The sequence below is a fragment of the Moschus berezovskii genome, chromosome 1 (assembly GCF_049115385.1).
Source record: "Moschus berezovskii isolate FMDL1 chromosome 1, NW_MosBer_1.0, whole genome shotgun sequence".
NCBI classification, from domain to species: Eukaryota; Metazoa; Chordata; class Mammalia; order Artiodactyla; family Moschidae; genus Moschus; species Moschus berezovskii.
In genome coordinates, this window is record NC_142460.1 from 142,854,182 (window position 1) to 142,873,876 (window position 19,695).

General features: G+C 40.5%; 1 protein-coding gene across 1 annotated transcript in view; it reads right to left on the reverse strand.

Annotated features, from left to right (window-relative positions):
- Positions 1 to 17,653, reverse strand: part of CPB1 (carboxypeptidase B1) — a 37,386-nt gene extending 19,733 nt beyond the window's left edge. The window contains 3 exon segments of the mRNA XM_055418963.2: positions 8,018 to 8,142; positions 17,399 to 17,474; positions 17,583 to 17,653. Coding sequence (XP_055274938.2) covers positions 8,018 to 8,142; positions 17,399 to 17,474; positions 17,583 to 17,653 — 272 coding nt within the window.
- Between the last annotated feature and the right edge of the window lie 2,042 nt (positions 17,654 to 19,695).

Genomic DNA, 19,695 nt, shown 5'->3' on the forward strand with positions numbered 1-19,695 from the left:
TTATTAGACAAAAGAATACTGAGCTTAAAGTACTAGCTTCCTCTTGTCTTTCTTTTGGCATGTTTAAAGTAATCTAAGCGTGATCCTGTAGCAAGGTAATACGAAAATTGATGACAGAAGTTTTGAGGCCTGCTATTTCCTAAAAATGATTATTCAGGTGGAAGTCTGTATTAAAAGAGGCAGGGGTGAAAGTGTGGGTATGTGTGACTTTGTTTGACTTTGTAGCTTCTGAGTGGAAAGTGTATTTTGAAGGGACAAAATTTTATGAGCATTAATGTCCTTGGTCATAGCACTGTATAGCACTGTAAACAGTAGCTAGCTTGCAGAAACTTCTGTTATCCATAGTCAAGCCTTGAAATGTTTTTATCTGACACACAGAGAATTGTAGCTACACATCAAAAGTCTTCTCCTCTGACTGCCCCAAGGGCATTCTGATGAAGTATGTCAGGGACATTCTCTGAACCTCCCTCCTGGTCTCTCCTTCATTTGGTTAACTTGGGCGTGAACTTGCATCTGTTTATGGAAAAATGCAGTAAATCAATACTAAATGGTATGGATTTCCTAGCAAGAAGGAAACACTGTCATAAGGTCATAACTCTCTTCAGTTCAGTTCAGTCGCTCAGTCGTGTCCGATTCTTTGCAACCCCATGAATCACAGCACGCCAGGCCTCCCTGTCCATCACCAACTCCCGGATCTTAAGTAGTATTAAAAAAAATAAAATGGAAAAGGAGAAGCGTTTAAAATTTATTCTGTGGAAAGAAAATTTCCCACTTAGCACAGTCATCAGTACTTTGTTAGTGTATTCATTTCTATGCCTGCTGTTAGTTAGCACAAACTAAGTGGCTTAGGAGAAGGCAATGGCACCCCACTCCAGTACTCTTGCCTGGAAAATCCCATGGACGGAGGAGCCTGGTGGGCTGCAGCCCATGGAGTTGCTAAGAGTCAGACATGACTGAGCGACTTCACTTTCACTTTTCACTTTCATGCATTGCAGAAGGAAATGGCAACCCACTCTAGCATTCTTGCCTGGAGAATCCCAGGGACGGCGGAGTCTGGTGGGCTGCTGTCTACAGGGTCGCACAGAGTCAGACACGACTGAAGCGACTTAGCAGCAGCAGCAGCAAGTGGCTTAAAACAACATGAATTTATTATTTTATGGTTTAGAAGTCCAGCACAGGTAACGCTGGGGTAAAAATCAGTGTGTCCACAGGGATATGGTCTTTTCTGGAAGCTCCAGGGGAGAATCTGATTCCTTGCCCTTTATAGCTTCTAGAAGCTGCCCACATTCCTTGACTGTTTGCCCTGCTCTATCTTCAAAGCCAGAAACAGCAGCTCAAGTCCTTCTCATGTTTCTTCACCCTGGCCTCCTCTTCTGCCTCTCTCTTCCTCTTGCAAGGACCCTGTGATTACTTTGGGCTCATCTGGAATGCTGCGCTGTGTGCTGTGCTCCGTTGCTCAGTCTTGCCTGACTCTTGCGACGCCTAGCCTACTAGGAGTCTGTAGGCTACCAGGACTGTAGCCTACCAGGCTTCTCTGTCCATGGGATTTTCCAGGCAATAATAATGACCGGAGTAAGTTGCCACTTCCTGTTCTAAGGGATCCTCCCCACCCAGGGATCGAACCTGTGTCTTCTGCATTGGCAGGTGAATTCTTTACTACAGTGCCAGCAGGGAATCCCATTTATTTAGAATAATCTACCTATTTTAAGTTCAGCTGCTTAGCAGCTTTAATTCCATAGCAACCTTAATTCCATCTACATTCTTAACTTTTCTTTGCCATTAACATAACACATTCAGATGTTCTAGAGATTGGAATGTAGTCTTTTTCTTGGGGGGGGCACTCATTCTGCCTGCTATGGTTAAGAAATGATTATAATCCAAGTTGGATTGTTAGGAAATAGGGTAGAATTAGAAAGAATCTAGAGTTAGAAAACAAAAGATCAGGGTCATGATTTTGCCTCACATGTAGACTGGTTTCAGCAAAGTCATTTAATCTCTGGGCGTTACTTTCATATTTTTTATAATGGGATATTTGGTTAGCTGGTATTCAGTATCCTTTCAGTTCTAAAATGCAATGACCTGACTCAAATTCATAGGTCTTGGTCATTTATATAGATTTTTTCAAGGTTTATGAAAAAAAGTTAAACTATAGTAAAGTTGCCAGTTATGGGCTTCCCTGGTGACTCATACCGTAAAGAATCTGCCTGCAATGCAGGAGACCCAGGTTTGATCCCTGGGTTGGGAAGATCCCCTGGAGAAGGGAATGGCTACCCACTCCAGTATTCTTGCCTGGAGAATTCCACGGACAGAAGGGCCTGGCAAGTTAAGGTCCATGGGGTCACAAAGAGTCAGACATGACTGAGTGACTAACATTTTGACTTTTTCACTTCACCATCTTCATAAACTCCAGGGAAGCAAGCGTCTAGAATAGAGATGGTTTCAGTTCAGTTCAGTCGCTCAGTCGTGTCCGACTCTTTGCGACCCTATGAATCACAGCACGCCAGGATCCCTGTCCATCACCAACTCCCAGAGTTCACTCATACTCATGTCCATCGAGTCAGTGATGCCATCCATCCATCTCATCCTCTGTCGTCCCCTTCTCCTCCCACCCCCAATCTTTCCCAGCATCAGAGTCTTTTCCAGTGAGTCAACTCTTCGCATGAGGTGGCCAAAGTACTGGATTTTCAGCTTTAGCATCAGTCCTTCCAATGAACATCCAGGATCGATCTCCTTTAGAATGGACTGGTTGGATCTCCTTGCAGTCCAAGGGACTCTCAAGAGTCTTCTCCAGCACCACAGTTCAAAAGCATCAGTTCTTCGGTGATCAGCCCTCTTCACAGTCCAACTCTCACATCCATACATGACCACGGGAAAAACCATAGCCTTGACTAGACGTACCTTTGTTGGCAAAGTAGTGTCTCTGCTTTTAAATATACTATCTAGGTTGGTCATAACTTTCCTTCCAAGGAGTAAGCATCTTTTAATTTCCTGGCTGCAATCAGCATCTGCAGTGATTTTGGAGCCCCCCAAAATAAAGTCTGATACTGTTTCCACTGTTTCCCTATCTATTTCCCATGAAGTGATGGGACCAGATGCCATGATCTTTGTTTTCTGAATGTTGAGCTTCAAGCCAACCTTTTCACTCTCCTCTTTCACTTTCATCAAGAGGCTTGATGAAAGTTCCTCTTCACTTTCTGCCATAAGGGTGGTGTCATCTGCATATCTGAGCTTATTGATATTTCTCCCAGCAATCTTGATTCCAGCTTGTGCTTCTTCCAGCCAAGCGTTCCTCATGATGTACTCTGCATATAAGTTAAATAAGCAGGGTGACAATATACAACCTTGACGTACTCCTTTTCCTATTTGGAACCAGTCTGTTGTTCCATGTCCAGTTCTAACTGTTGCTTCCTGAATTGCATACATGCCCGAGGTCAGAGCAGTGGCCAAGAGGAGCTGCCCCATGTCCAGGAGGTGGTGGCTGCGCGATAGCAGGAGGGCCGAGAGGAGCTCCTCCACGTTCAAGGTCAGGAGGGGTGGCCTTGAGGAGATTCCCCTCGTCCAAGTTAAGGTGTAGTGGCTGCACTCTGCTGGAGCAGCCGTGAAGAGATACTCCACGACCAAGGTAAGAGAAACCTAGATAACATGGTAGGTATTGCGAGGGGGCATCAGAAGGCAGACACACTGAAATCATAATCACAGAAAACTAGTCGATCTGATCACACGGACCACAGCCCTGTCTAACTCAATGAAACTAAGCCATTCCATGTGGGGCCACCCAAGACGGGTGGGTCATGGTGGAGAGGTCTGACAGAATGTGGTCCACTGGAGAAGGGAATGGCAAACCACTTCAGTATACTTGCCTTGAGAACCCCATGAAGAGTATCAAAAGGCAAAATGATAGGATACTGAATGAGGAATTCCCCAGGTCGGTAGATGCCCTGTATACTGCTGGAGATCAGTGGAGAAATAACTCCAGAAAGAATGAAGGGATGGAGCCAAAGCAAAACCAATACCCAGTTGTGGATGTGACTGGTGATAGAAGCAAGGTCCAATGCTATAAAGAGCAATATTGCATAGGAACCTGGAATGTTAGGTCCATGAATCAAGGCAAATTGGAAGTGGTCAAACAGGAGATGACAAGATTGAACGTAGATATTCTAGGAATCAGTGAACTAAAATGGACTAGAATGGGTGAATTTAGCTCAGATGACCATTATATCTACTACTGCGGGCAAGAATTCCTTAGAAGAAATGGAGTAGCCATCATGGTTAACAAAAGAGTCCGAAATGCAGTACTTGGATGCAATCTTAAAAACGACAGAATGATTTCTGTTCGTTTCCAAGAGATGGTTTAGGAAAATGATTTTCAAATGTAACTAAAAACTAAAAACAAGCAAAGCCGAAGGAAGCAAAGCAAAAACCTTGAAAACTAAAAATCAGTAGGCAGAAACTTTTAAGAAAACAGCTATATTCCAAGATTATCAATTTGAAAGAACAAATCCTGCCTGGTAAGTATAAGCTTCTCTAACAGAATGGCAAAACTAAAAATATAAGAGGAAATGGTCAGTGACATCCACTTTCCCTTTATCAAGATTTTCCATTTTCAGTGAACAAGTAAAATAATCATCTAGGTCACATGGCTTCTTAATGGGTGCCCAGAGAAAAGAAATCATAAATTAATTGCTCCCAGCCTCAGGACATTCAATAGACGTTTGTATCTAAGACCATAACCATGGTGATTTCTGACCTACCACGAACCAGCTCTAAATGGAGTAGGAAGTAGGGTTTCCACAGCATGTTGCAATATTTTTACTTTTTCATCCAATCTTCAGATTCAAATTATTTGGGAGAATAAGTGACTACTAGGAGGTTGGTGTTTTGTTTGGTACTAAAAGGAGACATTCTGTTAGAGTTATTATTATTTTAAATATTAAACATTTTCATCAATAATCAAAACAAAGAAGCATAATAAAACCAATTAGATTTAAGATGACACCCAAGAGTAAAAGTGTCCTCTAGTAACTTACAAAAGACTTTCAGAATGAGGTTGAAATGTGGTGCTGACTTTTGCCTGAAGGTAGGGGATTGACCTTAAATGAACCCTTCCAGGCCTATGATTATTTGATTTTATTAGATTTAGGATAAAGCACTACTCTAGCTATATTACAAAATATTATTACTAAATAATGAGATTCTATTCCAGGAGATTAAAACGATGCCTCTTAATGTAACAGGGACTGCATTACAGCTCCAAAGTACAGAGGCATGTACACTATTTTACACTTTTATATGTTTCTTTTGTAGTGCTATTCAATTTCTTTTTTTTCAAGTTTGCATGCAAATTAGATAACAGACTCCCAACAAAGCAAGAAACACAATGTCTGAGGAGGAGAGGCATGACAGTTTTCTCCCCCTTTTCGATTCCTGAAAATGGAGTATTTGGTCACTTCCCAGACTACACACCCATTGCCACTGAAGAACATTACTGTGTACACATTGTTATCCAAGGACACTTTACTATTCAGATCTGCAGTATGCAGAAAAATGTTACAGACAGAGAGCAACAATCAGTCCCTTCCTGGATTGGGTAGGACAGAGACCCACCGAAAGGTTCTGTCAATGTTCAGAACCGTAAGTGCAGGATTTACACCATCCAGTTCTCAGCCTTTGTGTACCTACGGTATAACATAAGCATTTAAAAATGTAGTTATTTTTCTTGGTGCACACATTTTGAATTTTTTCCCATGGTAACTCAGAATCTGATTAAAACTACCAACTGATGCAAGTCTTGGTGAAGAGAGCTGGAATCACTGAAAAATCTGAAAAGCTGTTTTGGTGAAACGTGTGCAGTAAATGGTTCCTGTTACATAGAAAGTGAAAGTGTTAGTCGCTCAATTGTGCCTGACTCTTTGCCACCCCATGGACTGTTGCCGGCCAGGCTCCTCTGTCCATGGGATTCTCCAGGCTAGAATGCTGGAGTGGGTTGCCATTCCCTTCTACAGGGGATCTTCTTGACCCAGGGATTGAACCTGGGTCTCCTGCACTGTAGGCAGATTGTTTACTGTTTGAGCCACCAGGAAGCCTGTTATATGGAAAAACTGCAAATTCTTGCTGGCAGGAAACCATCTAAATACACATTAGCTACCATACAAGGTAATAATGGGATGCCCAGGGACTGCTTGCAGCCCTGGCAAAGATATTGATGGTGTGCTTCTACAGGATTTCTAGGGACTTATTATTACTTAATATTTAGGAAATTATAAGCCACTAATGTGCTAAGCAAGAATTAACAAGATCTTAGTCCTCAGGGAGCATCCTGTGTTCTACATGAGACAGCTTTCATACACAGTTCCCCAAAAGTTTACCTGGTATAAAAGTACATGAATTTTCTACCAGCTAGAAAGAGACTGATACCTGATTAGAAGCTGTTCTACCACTTTGTGATCTGAGTAGAATAAGAACATCAATTCAAGCCACTAGGGTTAGCTTATGGTCACTGATCTTCCTTTTGTTTTTCTTGAAGACTTTTAAAGAAACTGCCATCTTTTTGAATATTATCGAAGGCTCCTAAAGGCTAGAATTTTAGAAGTCCTTCCTGGGGTAATGAAAAGAGCAAAATATCACAGACATGAATCTCAATCACATTTCAAAACTTAGTGTCTTATATCTTTGTTTTAAAAAGATCACATTATGACACTTCCCTCAGGCCGAAGCTGACAGCTAAGCTGTGTGAAGTGTGATAATGGGGTTAAACAAAACAGTTTATGTTGACCTTTAAGAAATGCATAATCTCCCTCTTTATACAGTAGTACAAATAGTAAAATAATAGCATTCACAGCGATAACAATGTCAGTTGCAATTTATTTATATATTGTTTAGTTTCATCTTCACAACAGCCCTTTGAAAATGGTATTATATTTATCTTCACTTCATGAAAATACGATTCTAAGGATCCTTTCTTTGTAAAGACAAAGAAACTGAAGCTCAGAAAGGTTAAGCAAATTATCCAGTGTCACACAGCCAGGAAGCTGCAGACTCAGGATTTCAGTCTTGTGTATTTTTTTCCCAAAGCATTTGCTTGTTACATTATGCTTCACCACTTCTCCTGATGGAGGTGAAGATTTTATAGGTGATAATTTTGAAATCTTTACTGGCATAAATACTAGTTGATATTTTTAAGATGTAAAAAGTAATAGAAAATTTCTGTTAAAATTATGTAGGTCAGTTTCTCAAAATGTAATGGAGACTTGTGCTTATGGTTGGGGATTGTTGGGTAAATATTTGGTGGTTCAGGACTGGAGCTGGAGACTGTCTCTTTGCTCCTTGCTGACCCACTCTTTGGAGGAAAAACTCTGCTTTAGACTAAAGACTAAAGTTGAATATTTCTACTTTAGTCATTTAGTTTAGTTATTTCCACCTTCCCTCAAAAGAAGATGGAGGGAAATTCTAAGCATCAAGTTTGTTCTCTGCTTAGAGTGTCGTTTTTTCCCTTGTCTTGTCTGCCTAACTCATCAGTCTTTAATTCTCAGATGAAGGCTTCTTTCCTAGTATGGCCCCCTATGATCCTTCAACTTAATCTATCCCCCTGCATGTCTAGCTCTTCACTCTTCTTGACATCTATTAAAGGTATTGCAATCCTTTGTTCTTTTTCCTCTGAAGGGGGTGAGTCCTATCTTTTCCCCCAGCATTCATTATATGATAGATTGGCGCTCACTATCTATTTGTTGGATCAACAGATGGACAACTGTCTTCACTTAGGAGAACATTGTAAAACAGGGGTAAGTCAAATATCTGGCTAAAAATTTGGGATTCTAGAGCCAAGCCTGTTTTTATTAGAGCAATAACTCAACATGAAGTCTCTCAGGCCTAATGTCATAAGACTTGAAATTCAGGGCCGGCTTCTCTGTGAGCTTTGTGTGGGGCCCTGAGGAGGCCATTGTGTTGGTCTTATTGTTATCTTCCTGGGATGAGAGCATACATGACAGAGAATTTTCATAAGCATAAAACATAAGCTTACTCATATCGTAGTTCATTCTGCCCCAGAAAGTCTTCTACAGCAACCGTATCTTCTGCTTTAACACGGAAGTCAACTGTACTGTGAGGTTTGATTTGTGTGACCGAATCTGGTTTCCAGAAATCCATCTGAATAAGGAATAAGACATATTGTATTGGACACCAATAACTCAATGGGTGAATCATCACTAGCGCGCACACTACCCCAGTGAATTATTATGAATCAAATTATCCATGAAGTCTCTTATAAATCTCCTTTATTTTTGAGTGGACAGAAGTTGGAACCAAGCAGTTGGATGTCAATAAAAGTGTTTACACACACATACGTACATAGCATTGTCAACAAACGTGAGAGCATATGATTATCTCTCATCATGGTAGTTAATTGCAGTATTCTATAACTACTCTCTTCTGTTTATTGATTTTCCAGAACAGTTGCTTATTGGTGATAGCAGTGTTTGTGGTAATGGATGTATGTGATAAATGAATGATGCTGAATTACCTGGAGCCCAAAATTTAGTATAGAGAAATGGAGCTTTCCATTTTATTTTTTAATGAATTCATTTTATGAATTTCTCTTGGAACTCAGTGCCGTACAAATCACACTAATGTGGGAACCAGAGCATCCCTGACCTATGGAGGATCCATCAGGGAGGAAAACTGTAACTTTCCACAGTGGTCATCTTGGCACCATGGACAGAAACGAGATAGTCTCAAGAATCCAATAGTATGTTGACATTTTCATTTGTTCAATTATTTGTTAACAATCACTGAGGACCTACTATGTGACAGATTTTATTTTCTTGGGCTCCAAAAGCACTGTGGATGGTGACTGCAGCAATGAAATTAAAAGATGCTTGCTCCTTGGAAGAAAAGCTATGACCAACCTAGACAGCATAATAAAAAGCAGAGACATTACACAAAGGTCTGTATAGTCAAAGCTATGGTTTTTCCAGTAGTTGTATGTGGATATGAGAGTTGGACCATAAAGTTCAGTTCAGTTCAGTTCAGTGACTCAGTCATATCTGACTCAATAGAAGACCCCATGGACTGCAGCACACCAGGCCTCCCTGTCCATCACCAACTCCCGGAGTTTACTCAAACTCATGTCCATTGAGTCGGTGATGCCATCCAACCATCTCATCCTCTGTCATTCCCTTATCCTCCCACCTTCAATCTTTCCCAGCATCAGGGTCTTTTCCAATGAGTCAGTTCTTCACATCAGGTGGCCAAAGTATTGGAGTTTCAGCTTCAACATCAGTCCTTCTGATGAATATTCAAGATTAATTTCCTTTAGGATGGACAGGTTGGATCTCCTTGCAGTCCAAGGGACTCTCAAGAGTGTTCTCCAACACCACATTTAAAAAGAATCAATTCTTTGGTGTTCAACTTTCTTTATAGTCCAACTCTCACATCCATACATGACTACTAGAAAAACCATAGCCTTTCCTTGACTAGATGAACCTTTGTTGGCAAGTAATGTCTCTGCTTTTTAATATGCTATCTAGGTTGGTCATAACTTTCCTTCCAAGGAGTAAATGTCTTTTAATTTCATGGTTGCTGTCACCATCTGCAGTGATTTTGGAGCCCCCCAAAATAAAGTCAGCCACTGTTTCCATTGTTTCCCCATCTATTTGCCATTAAGTGATGGGACTAGATGCCATGACCTTAGTTTTCTGAATGTTGAGCTTTAAGCCAACTTTTTCACTCTCCTTTTTCACTTTCATCAAGAGGCTCTTTAGTTCTTCATTTTCTGGCATAAGTGTGATGTCATCTGCATATCTGAGGTTACTGATATTTCTCCTGGCAATCTGACTGGAGAAGGGAATGGCAAACCACTTCAGTATTCTTGCCTTGAGAACCCCATGAACAGTATAAAGAAGGCTGAGCACCAAAGAATTGAGTCTTTCGAACTGTGGTGTTGGAGAACACTCTTGAGAGTCCCTTTGACTGCAAGGAGATCCAACCTGTGTATCCTAAAGGAAATCAGTCCTGAATATTCATTGGAAGGACTGATGTTGAAGCTGAAGCACCAATACTTTGGCCACCTGATGCAAAGAGCTGACTCATTGGAAAAGACCCTGATGCTGGGAAAGATTGAAGGCAGGAGGAGAAGGGAATGACAGAGCATGAGATGGTTGGATGGTATCACTGACCCAATGGACATGAGTTTGGGTAAACTCTGGGAAGCAGTGAAGGACAGGAAAGTCTGATGTACTACTGTCCATGGGGTCGCAAAGAGTCAAACATGACTGAGTGCCTGAAAAACAACAATAAAAACAACTACGTGCGAAGCTCAGCACCTGAGACTAGGAGCACACTCATGAGCAAATCAAACATGGGGAGATTTTAGAGGCAATTATGCACAAAGGTAGGATGACATATTTGATAATTCTGATGTTTTTCTTTGTGGATGTGTGGTTTCAAATCTCCTTTATTCCTTGGGAAAATATTAACCAAGGACATCCTGCGTCTAACAGGTCTCTGATTTTCTGTTCTTTCCTTGAGCTGAAAAAAGGCCTAGAAGTCTAAGGTGACCCTGACATTGGATCGTTCTCTGCTCTTTGTCTCCCCCAGTACCTGTTCAGATATTTATGAGCTAATCTCAGGCTAGAGATGTGGCAGGTGGTGATATTTAGGATTGTTGCTTTGGAACTTGGGAGTTTGGGCAGACTTAGAGGTTGTTAAATAGAAACTGATGATGTAAGATATTAAGATGACTCAATTTTAGATATGCCTGTGGAGAACCCAGTTGCCTATCTCCTGTCCTGGTGATTTTCCAGCTACTGCAGATGTCTAGAGGATCCTGAATCATGAGTCAGGGTCATAGGGAATGTCAGCACAGTGGGAGGTGGGACATTAGGATTACACAGGAGGGATTTCAGAAGAGAGTAAGTGTGGTTGTCATTAAGTTGCTAAAAGGAGAGAGTATTGATAATTTGATAAGGATTGGTTACAGAAAGTGATGAGAAGATAAAGATGAGAGGTTAAAAGATAGTGAAGAAAGGATAAAAGCTTATCATGATAAAGACAGAGAAAGCAAGAGCTGGTGATGAATTCTAGTTAGCCAGCACTATAGAAAGAAGGGCCACGAAGACGAGCACATTATAGAAGTTTTTAAAAGTTAACTTTGGGGCTTCTCTGGTGGTTCAGGGGAGAATGAGAATCTGCCTGCCAATTCAGGAAACACAGGGTTCGATCCCTGATCCTCAAAGGTCCCCCATGCCCCAGGGCAACTAAGCTCATGCACCACCACTACTGAGCCTGTGCTCTAGAACCCAGGAACCTCAACTACTGAGCTCACGAGCCACAATTACTGAAGCATATGTGCCCTAGAGCCTGTGCTCTTCAACAAGGGAAGCCACTGCAATAAGAAACTCGTGCACTGCAACTAGAGTAGCCCCCACTTACCGCAACTAGAGAAAGCCCATGCAGCAAGGAAGACCCAATACAGCCAAAATAAAAAAAATAGACAACAATACCAAAAAGTTAACCGTGAATGTGTGTTCTTCATAAATATACATCATTCCATGGTGGGATGGGAGAGGGAGGCGTTTCTTGATCACAGACACCGAGGTTTAGAGATGGCTGGATGGCATCACCGACTCTGTGGACATGAGTTTGAGTGAACTCCAGGAGTTGGTGATGGACAGGGAGGCCTGGCGTGCTGTGGTTCATGGGGTCGCAAAGAGTCGGACACGACTGAGTGACTGAACTGAACTGAAAGAACATAAAGTTCTCCAAGCACATGTAGGCAATTAGACAGTGCCCTACTCACACAACCCTGGGACCTTTTAGTGTTGCTCAGGAGACTCCTCACTGCCAAGATCTACATATCTGTGCTTGAAAGCTCTCCCAGAACCGGAAAAGGCCTAACAGCTCACAGCAGGCAGGAGCTGCCAAAGAAGCACTTTCCAGAGAAGTGCTTAATCAATGACCCTAGAAAGTAGGTGTCTAAATATTCCAATTCTCTCACTTCTCAGGTGGGATAATTTTGAAGTGTGTGGTTTGCACCCTTTCCTAGAGTTTCTCTGTAGGATGAAGCTCTAGTCATCCCCTATGCTAGCCGACTTTGTAGTGTCCCTTCTGCTGGCTGCCCTCCCTTCTCTGCATCACTCCTCACTTCTCTACCCAGGCTCCCTGTACTTTCCAAGTGAAATCTGCATCACTCCTCACTTCTCTACCCAGGCTCCCTGTACTTTCCAAGTGAAATCTGCCAGTGAATCTTTGTCTAAGGATCTGCTCTGGAAGAACCTATGTTAAGATGTTAGCTTTCCACCTAGAGTAGCACAACATCCTTGGTGATGGTTCTAATACAATCTTGAATATTTCTAGTACTGCTTCAGAGCAGCCTAATTGCCTTATAGATGGTTTTCTTTTTGATATTAAATTGAAAGTTGCCTTCCCTAATCTTTTAACCTTTTGTCCATTTGTCTTGGTTCTGCCAAATATTATACACACACACACACACACACACACACACACACACATATATATATATAAATATATTTTTACAAATGGGATAGAGAAATCTCATAAGCATGTTTGACAAAGGACTTGCTGACCTAACCTGAGGTCCCTTAAAACCTTCAGTTTGACAAGGAGAAAATTGGTCAGGAAACATACTGACATCCAACACTATGGAGTCCTGCAAATATGATGGAGACTTACTAACCTGGGCTTAGTAACCAGTGCTTCTTAAGAGACATGGAGTCAAAAATCAGGAAGATCATAGCCCCAAAGATGTTTTTAATGCATTAAGTATGGTTCCAAATAATAAACTTAAAACATTAGCACAAAGAGATATAAATAAATTTCAATATTTATCAACACTTTGTGAGTGAGATCTATGTTTATAATATGGAAGTAGAGTAAAATATATGATCTGAGCTGTGGGGAATTATAAGTTAAGGCGTTGCCACTAGTGGTAAAGAATCCACTGCCAATGTAGGAGACACAAAATAATCTGGTTTGATCCCTGGGTTGGGAAGATCCCCTGGAGTGGGAAATGGAAACCCATTCCAGTATTCTTGCCTGAAAAATTCTGTGGACAGAGTAGTCTGGTGGGCTGCAGTATATGGGGCCACAAACAGTCAGATATGGCTGAGCAACTGAGCACATACACACACAGATACACAGATTGAGATTATAAATTTATAAATCCACGTATCTGAGTAACAAAGAACCATAAAGAATATTTGTTGGAAGATGAAAGAATAGCTTTAAGTGATAGCACTGTGAGAATGTCAACTAAACCATCCATCTGGCTAAAAACCAAACAGTCCATCCTATAATGTGATACAAAACCTGTGCGAAAGCAAGATAAAGTAATATATTCACCTTAAATTCTTTTGGGAATAAGAAGGACATGCAAACAAGTTAACACTTATGTTGGAGAATTTCTATTCTTCACATATTTACACATATTTGTTTCTTCACATTGTGTTTGACTGTAAATTCAGCATAGGATTAACTCTTCATTTATCTTGATGGAATTTTCCTTTCTTGTTGGAAGAGGCGATAACTTCTACTCTAGGTCTAGTTCCAGACAGTGGGGAGGAACTTACAAGTATAATAGGAGTGATGGAACATTAGAAGACTGTAACCATATCACTTCATGGGAAATAGATGGAAAAACAGTGGAAACAGTGTCAGACTTTATTTTTTTGGGCTCCAAAATCACTGCAGATGCTGATTGCAGCCATGAAGTTAAAAGACACTTACTCTTGGAAGGAAAGTTATGATCAACCTTGATAATATATTAAAAAGCAGAGACATTACTTTGCCAACCAAGGTCCGTCTAGTCAAGGCTATGGTTTTTCCTGTGGTCATGTATGGATGTGAGAGTTGGACTGTGAAGAAAGCTGATCGCTGAAGAATTGATGCTTTTGAACTGTGGTGTTGGAGAAGACTCTTGAGAGTCCCTTGTACTGCAAGGAGATCCAACCAGTCCATTCTAGGGGAGATCGATCCTGGGTGTTCATTGGAAGGACTGATGCTAAAGCTGAAACTGCAATACTTTGGCCACCTCATGCGACGAGTTGACTCACTGGAAAAGACTCTGATGCTGGGAAGGGTTGGGGGCGGGAGGAGAAGGGGACGACCGAGAATGAGATGGCTGGATGGCATCACCGACTCTGTGGACATGAGTTTGAGTGAACTCCGGAGTTGGTGATGGACAGGGAGGCCTGGTGTGCTGTGATTCATGGGGTCGCGGAGAGTCGGACACGACTGAGCGACTGAACTGAACTGAACTGAACTGAACCATATTACTTTGGTTGTGTACCTCAAGCTAGAGATACAGAGTTCAGTAAAGTATAGAGAGAAGAGGCTAGGTTTTGTGGTGAGTGCCTCGAATAAAGAAACAAAAAGGTAAAAGAAAACATTTATTATACAATTAAATATGAAAAGAGGGAGGCTACTAAAGTCCAGTGTGGTCACAGGTCACTTCAATACATTCAGCTTTTAAAAAGACATGTTCAAAAGCTGGGAGGAAGGACACATGGCCAAGGATGAATACAAAGACTAGATGCCCTTGTAATGATCTTATCAGGAAGGCTACAGTCCATAATATGCTATACTTGCAAGATTACTAAGAAGAGTAAAACTTTTTTTTCAATCATATTGGAAATAGAATGAATAAAGAAGAAACATGCTGTCTCATGGCTTGTAGCTAAAGCATAATGTTTGCAGCTGAAGAGACGAAGTAACCTTATTTAACTCTTGTATGGCTTTTGTCTTTTCTAAGTTACAGTCTCTTATTTTTTCCTACTTCTATTGATAGATGAAATTACCCTAAGTAAATAATTTTTCACATGTTAAGATTTTAGCAGAAATACCTTCTTGGAACGAGAATTTTGAGGCCCAGGGTAGATAAGAAGAGAAGGGATTATACTGGTCATGTAAATTACATTCAGAATCTTGGATCTCATGGTGCTCATAATAACAAACACAGTTTTTACTATGTAAATTCTTTCCAAGTGCTTTACTTGTATTAGTTCTTTTAAATTTCACAAAATTCTGTAAGGTAGATGCTCTTATTCTCCTTATTTGACACATGAGATGGTTGAGACCCAGAGAGGAATCCAAGGTCCAGCTAGCAAGTGGTAGAGCCAGGAACTGAACCCAGGAAATCTGAGTCCAGATTCTCTGCTCTTGACTACTAGAAAATGCTGAATTTTAGGTAACTAAAAAGGCAGAGGATGTGACTGCAGAACTTTTTCTCAGTAGTCTTAGAGGAATCAGAGCTTGACGGGATCGCTGAACAGTGGAGGGGGCATGTCTTGGATTTCATAAACAGGAAGACAGGTGAATCTCAGAAGCAGGATCTCCCAGGGCCCGGCATGAATACTGGCAAAGTTAACTGGAAGCAGATGGGTTGTGAATGCTCAGAAAAGGGAGCCGTGATCCTTGGGAGCCAGCACAGTGTACAGCAAGAGTAAGTCAAGCCCAATTAACTTCATGTGATGATTAAAAGAAAACACTAGCCCACCAGAGTGCTGAATCTGGATCTTAGCAAAATGTTTGACCAAGTCTCTACATTTACATTCTTCTTTGTCAGCTGGAAAGCACAGTGTTAGCTGTAGGTAACTCCACAGTAACATTGATAGGAGAGAAAACTCATCTGAGATGCATTGATTTATCAGTCACTTTCAGTGCTTACTTAACACTGCATCTGGCATACTGGAGACTTTTGATAAATAGATATTAAAAGAGTGAATCATGGAAGATGCCTCTAATTCTGTACTGACCCTTTACTTACTTAATATTTTTACTCTATCCATGACATAGGTAAAAGTCAAGAAGACATGTTTAGCAAGCTTGCTGGTGACGTGAAGTTAGGGCAAATTATTTCCCTGAGTGAATTCATTTTTAAAACTGTCTCAGTATGCAATAAAGATAATTTTTAACTGACTAAATATATAATAAAATCCTGCATTTAGGTTAAAACATCAATTAGGCAAGTATAGAAGGAAGAATACATTGCTTCATGTGAGAGGGTGATTCATGTGAGAAAAAAATGCCCTGATAGCTTTGATTGGCATTAGGTTTACTATAAACTAAGAGCTTTCTAACTGTTCAAGCTGGAAAAAGAATCTAAAAAGCAGACAGTGACCCTACACTATGTATTAATCAGAGTACACCTGGAGGTCCATTATCAATTCTGAGAGCTACCTTTAAAAAAAAGAAATATAGACAGAAAGATTGAGCTATGTCCAGAAGTGACCAGAATGACCAAGAGTCTGTAAACCCATGCCAAGAGTATTGATAAATCTCAGAAGTGAGACAGTGTTTGACTCAGCTAGGGCCAATCGGTCAAGGTTAAGGTAGTTTTCAGCTCAGTGTAATGGTTTGAATGGTTTGTAAGACAAATGCTACTTTGAAAAAGAAGTATTTCTACTATCCTTGGAAGTACTCAAACAGGTTTTATTAGGGCTAGAAACCAGAGATGCTATTTCCACCGAAGAAGTTCAAATTTGAATGGAAGCCTGCAATAGATGATTTTAAATTCTCTTTCAGATCTAACCTTCTGAATCAGTTTTAGTTTATGACACTCTCTACCTTTTTTTTCCCTCCACATCTTAAAAGCTAAAAAGCTAACTATAGAAAGATAATGGATGGATAGATAGATACTTACGAGCTAGTAGAATGTTTTGGTTTTTATCTTAATGAAAAGACAGCATTGGATCAAGTAAACTATTTGTGGTCTACAATAGCTCCCTGCCACTAATATATATATACACACATATATATAATTTAAAATGTCAGTTTTAATCCCATAATACAGTAAATTAAAAAAATATAAAGTAGCCTAGAGATTTTGGTTTCTTAATAGTAAAATAAAAATCACTCATGACTTTTTATCATTTTTACCCCCTTCAAGTCCTATCATTAAGAGGGCCTGAATCAAGGTCGTGAAAACTCAAGCTTTTTGATTTGGAATGAAAGAAAATCAAAGAGAACAGATGATACATGGGACGTGGAAATGAATTTCAAGTTGGACCAAAGCCCAGTTTTTCTGTAATATCCAAGTTGATCATTTTTCTCTTTTGACTTCGAAGGGAAGTTGCTATACATTAGATGTTCTTTGACCTTTGCAACAATTCTGACTCATCTAGTTGTCATGCTCAGGCAGCTCTTTAAAAAGTTACCCTAGATTTATAATACTGTAGGGCTTGTGGCAATCGAATTTAGGCAGACAAAGGAGGCATGGCAGCACTAAATGTTTTTCAAGTTTTTATTTCTTGCTACAAAAGTGTGGTAGTTAATATTTCATGTTATTTTTCCCTTAATGGACTCACAGTGCAATCTCAAGATTTTAAAAATAATCTAAGATTTTAAAAATATTGTTATAGTAAACCTATAAGCATAGATTGGCATTTACCTGCCTGGTGCTGGCCAACTCATGGAGTAAGTTGATGTGATTTTCATCTTCAACATGGACACGGAACACCTTGTCACTGAACAATGAGATACAGAAGAAGAGGAGAACATTTAAAATTGGGTAATGTGTTCAATTTTTTTGGTTTCAAGGAAGGACTTGCTAATTTAAGCCATCAGCTACTTACCCTTCAAAGTGCTCACCAGGATGGTGAGCAGATGCTAGGGTCACGGTCACGAGAATCAAGAACGCCAACATTGTGCCTGACTGGGTCTTTCAGGTAGGTTTCACCTGCTTTTATAATCCGGGGTGTTCTCTGTGTTCTGATTGCAAATAGGCACTGTCAGATCTTGATTAATGGTTTTCCTAGCATTGTTGCCTTGGTAGCTGTGTAAAGTCTAGAAGTCTATCTCTCCCAACACCTGTGGAAACAGAGCAAATAATCAGAAGTTCAGCCTATCTAATTTGGATGTCAGACCTTGAATATCTGGAGGAAAAGGAGCTTGTTACATTTTTTTTTCTTTTTTTATAAAATACTATTTTTATTTTATTATTTCTGAATACATTGGGTCTTTGTTGCTGTGTGCAGGCTTTCTCTAGTTGCAGCGAGTGGGGGCTACTCTCTTGTTGTGGAGCATGGGCTGTAGGCGCTCCAGCTTTAGTTGTGGCACACAGGCTTAGTTGCCCTGAAGCATGTGGGATCTTCCTGGACCAGGGATCCAACCCATGTCCCTTCATTGGCAGAATGAATCCCATTCATTAGATTTTTTTTTTTTTTTACTACTGAACTACTAGGGAATTCCCAAGACGTTTTAAATAAAATCTATTTTGTAGCCTTTAATTTTTTTTTTTTTTGTTTGAGAAGTACATACAACAAATTCTCTAGATTTAAGTAAAAAGTTTGGTGAGTTTTGACAAATATGTATCAGTTTAGTTCAGTTCAGTCGCTCAGTCATGTCTGACTCTTTGCGACCCCATGAATCACAGCACGCCATGCCTCCCTGTCCATCACCAAATCCCGGAGTTCACGCAAACTCATGTCCATCAAGTCAGTGATGCCATCCAGCCATCTCATTCTCTGTTGTCCCCTTCTCCTCCTGCCCCTAATCCTTCCCAGCATCAGACTCTTTTCCAGTGAGTCAGCTCGTCGCATGAGGTGGCCAAAGTATTGGAGTTTCAGCTTTAGCATCAGTCCTTCCAATGAACACCCAGGATTGATCTCCTTTAGAATGGACTGGTTGGATCTCCTTGCAGTCCAAGGGACTCTCAAGAGTCTTTTCCAGCACCACAGTTCAAAAGCATCAATTCTTCGGCGATCAGCTTTCTTCACAGTCCAACTCTCACATCCATACATGACCACTGGAAAAACCATAGTCTTGACTAGACGGACCTTTGTTGGCAAAGTAATGTCTCTGCTTTTTAATATGCTATCTAGGTTGGTCATAACTTTCCTTCCAAGGAGTAAGCGTCTTTTAATTTCCTGGCTGCAATCAGCATCCGCAGTGATTTTGGAGCCCAAAAAACTAAAGTCTGACACTGTTTCCACTGTTACCCCATCTATTTCCCATGAAGTATTGGTATATATACAAATATGTATACCCATGTAATAAACATCCCAGTATCCCAGTCAAGGTATAGAACATTTTCATCACCCTAAGGTCGTGGAGAGTCGGACACGACTGAGCGACTGAACTGAACTGAACTGAACTGAAGAAGTTCCTTTGAGCATCTTTTCAATCTATTTCTGTACTCCCCACAGGCTACCACTATTCCTATTTCTAGCTTTGTGTATTAATTTTGTCTATACTAAAACTTGATATAAATGAGATCATATGGTATCTATTTCTTTGTGTCTGGTTTCTTTCGTTCATGATAGTGTTTTTGAAATTGATTAGTGTTTTGTTATTATTTTTTTCCTTTTTATTAGCAAGTTATATTTTTTTGTATACCACAGTTTATTTTCCTGTTGGTGGATATTTGTATTGCTTCCAATTTTGTATTATTATGAATTAATCTGCAATAAACCTTGTATGCAAGTCTTTCTGTAGGCATGTGTTTTCATTTTGCGGGGGATGGGTTACATAGCTATTGAAGAACGTGCTGTGTGCAAAGTCACTTCCCTCCTGTCCGACTCTTTTGCGATCCCCCTGGACAAGCTCCTCTGTCGATGGGGTTCTCCAGGCAAGAATACTGGAGTAGGTTGTCATGCCCTCCTCTAGGGGATCTTCCTGACCCAGGGATTGAACCCATGTCTCTTACATCTCCTGCTGGCAGGCGGATACTTTGCCACAGCTTAAAGC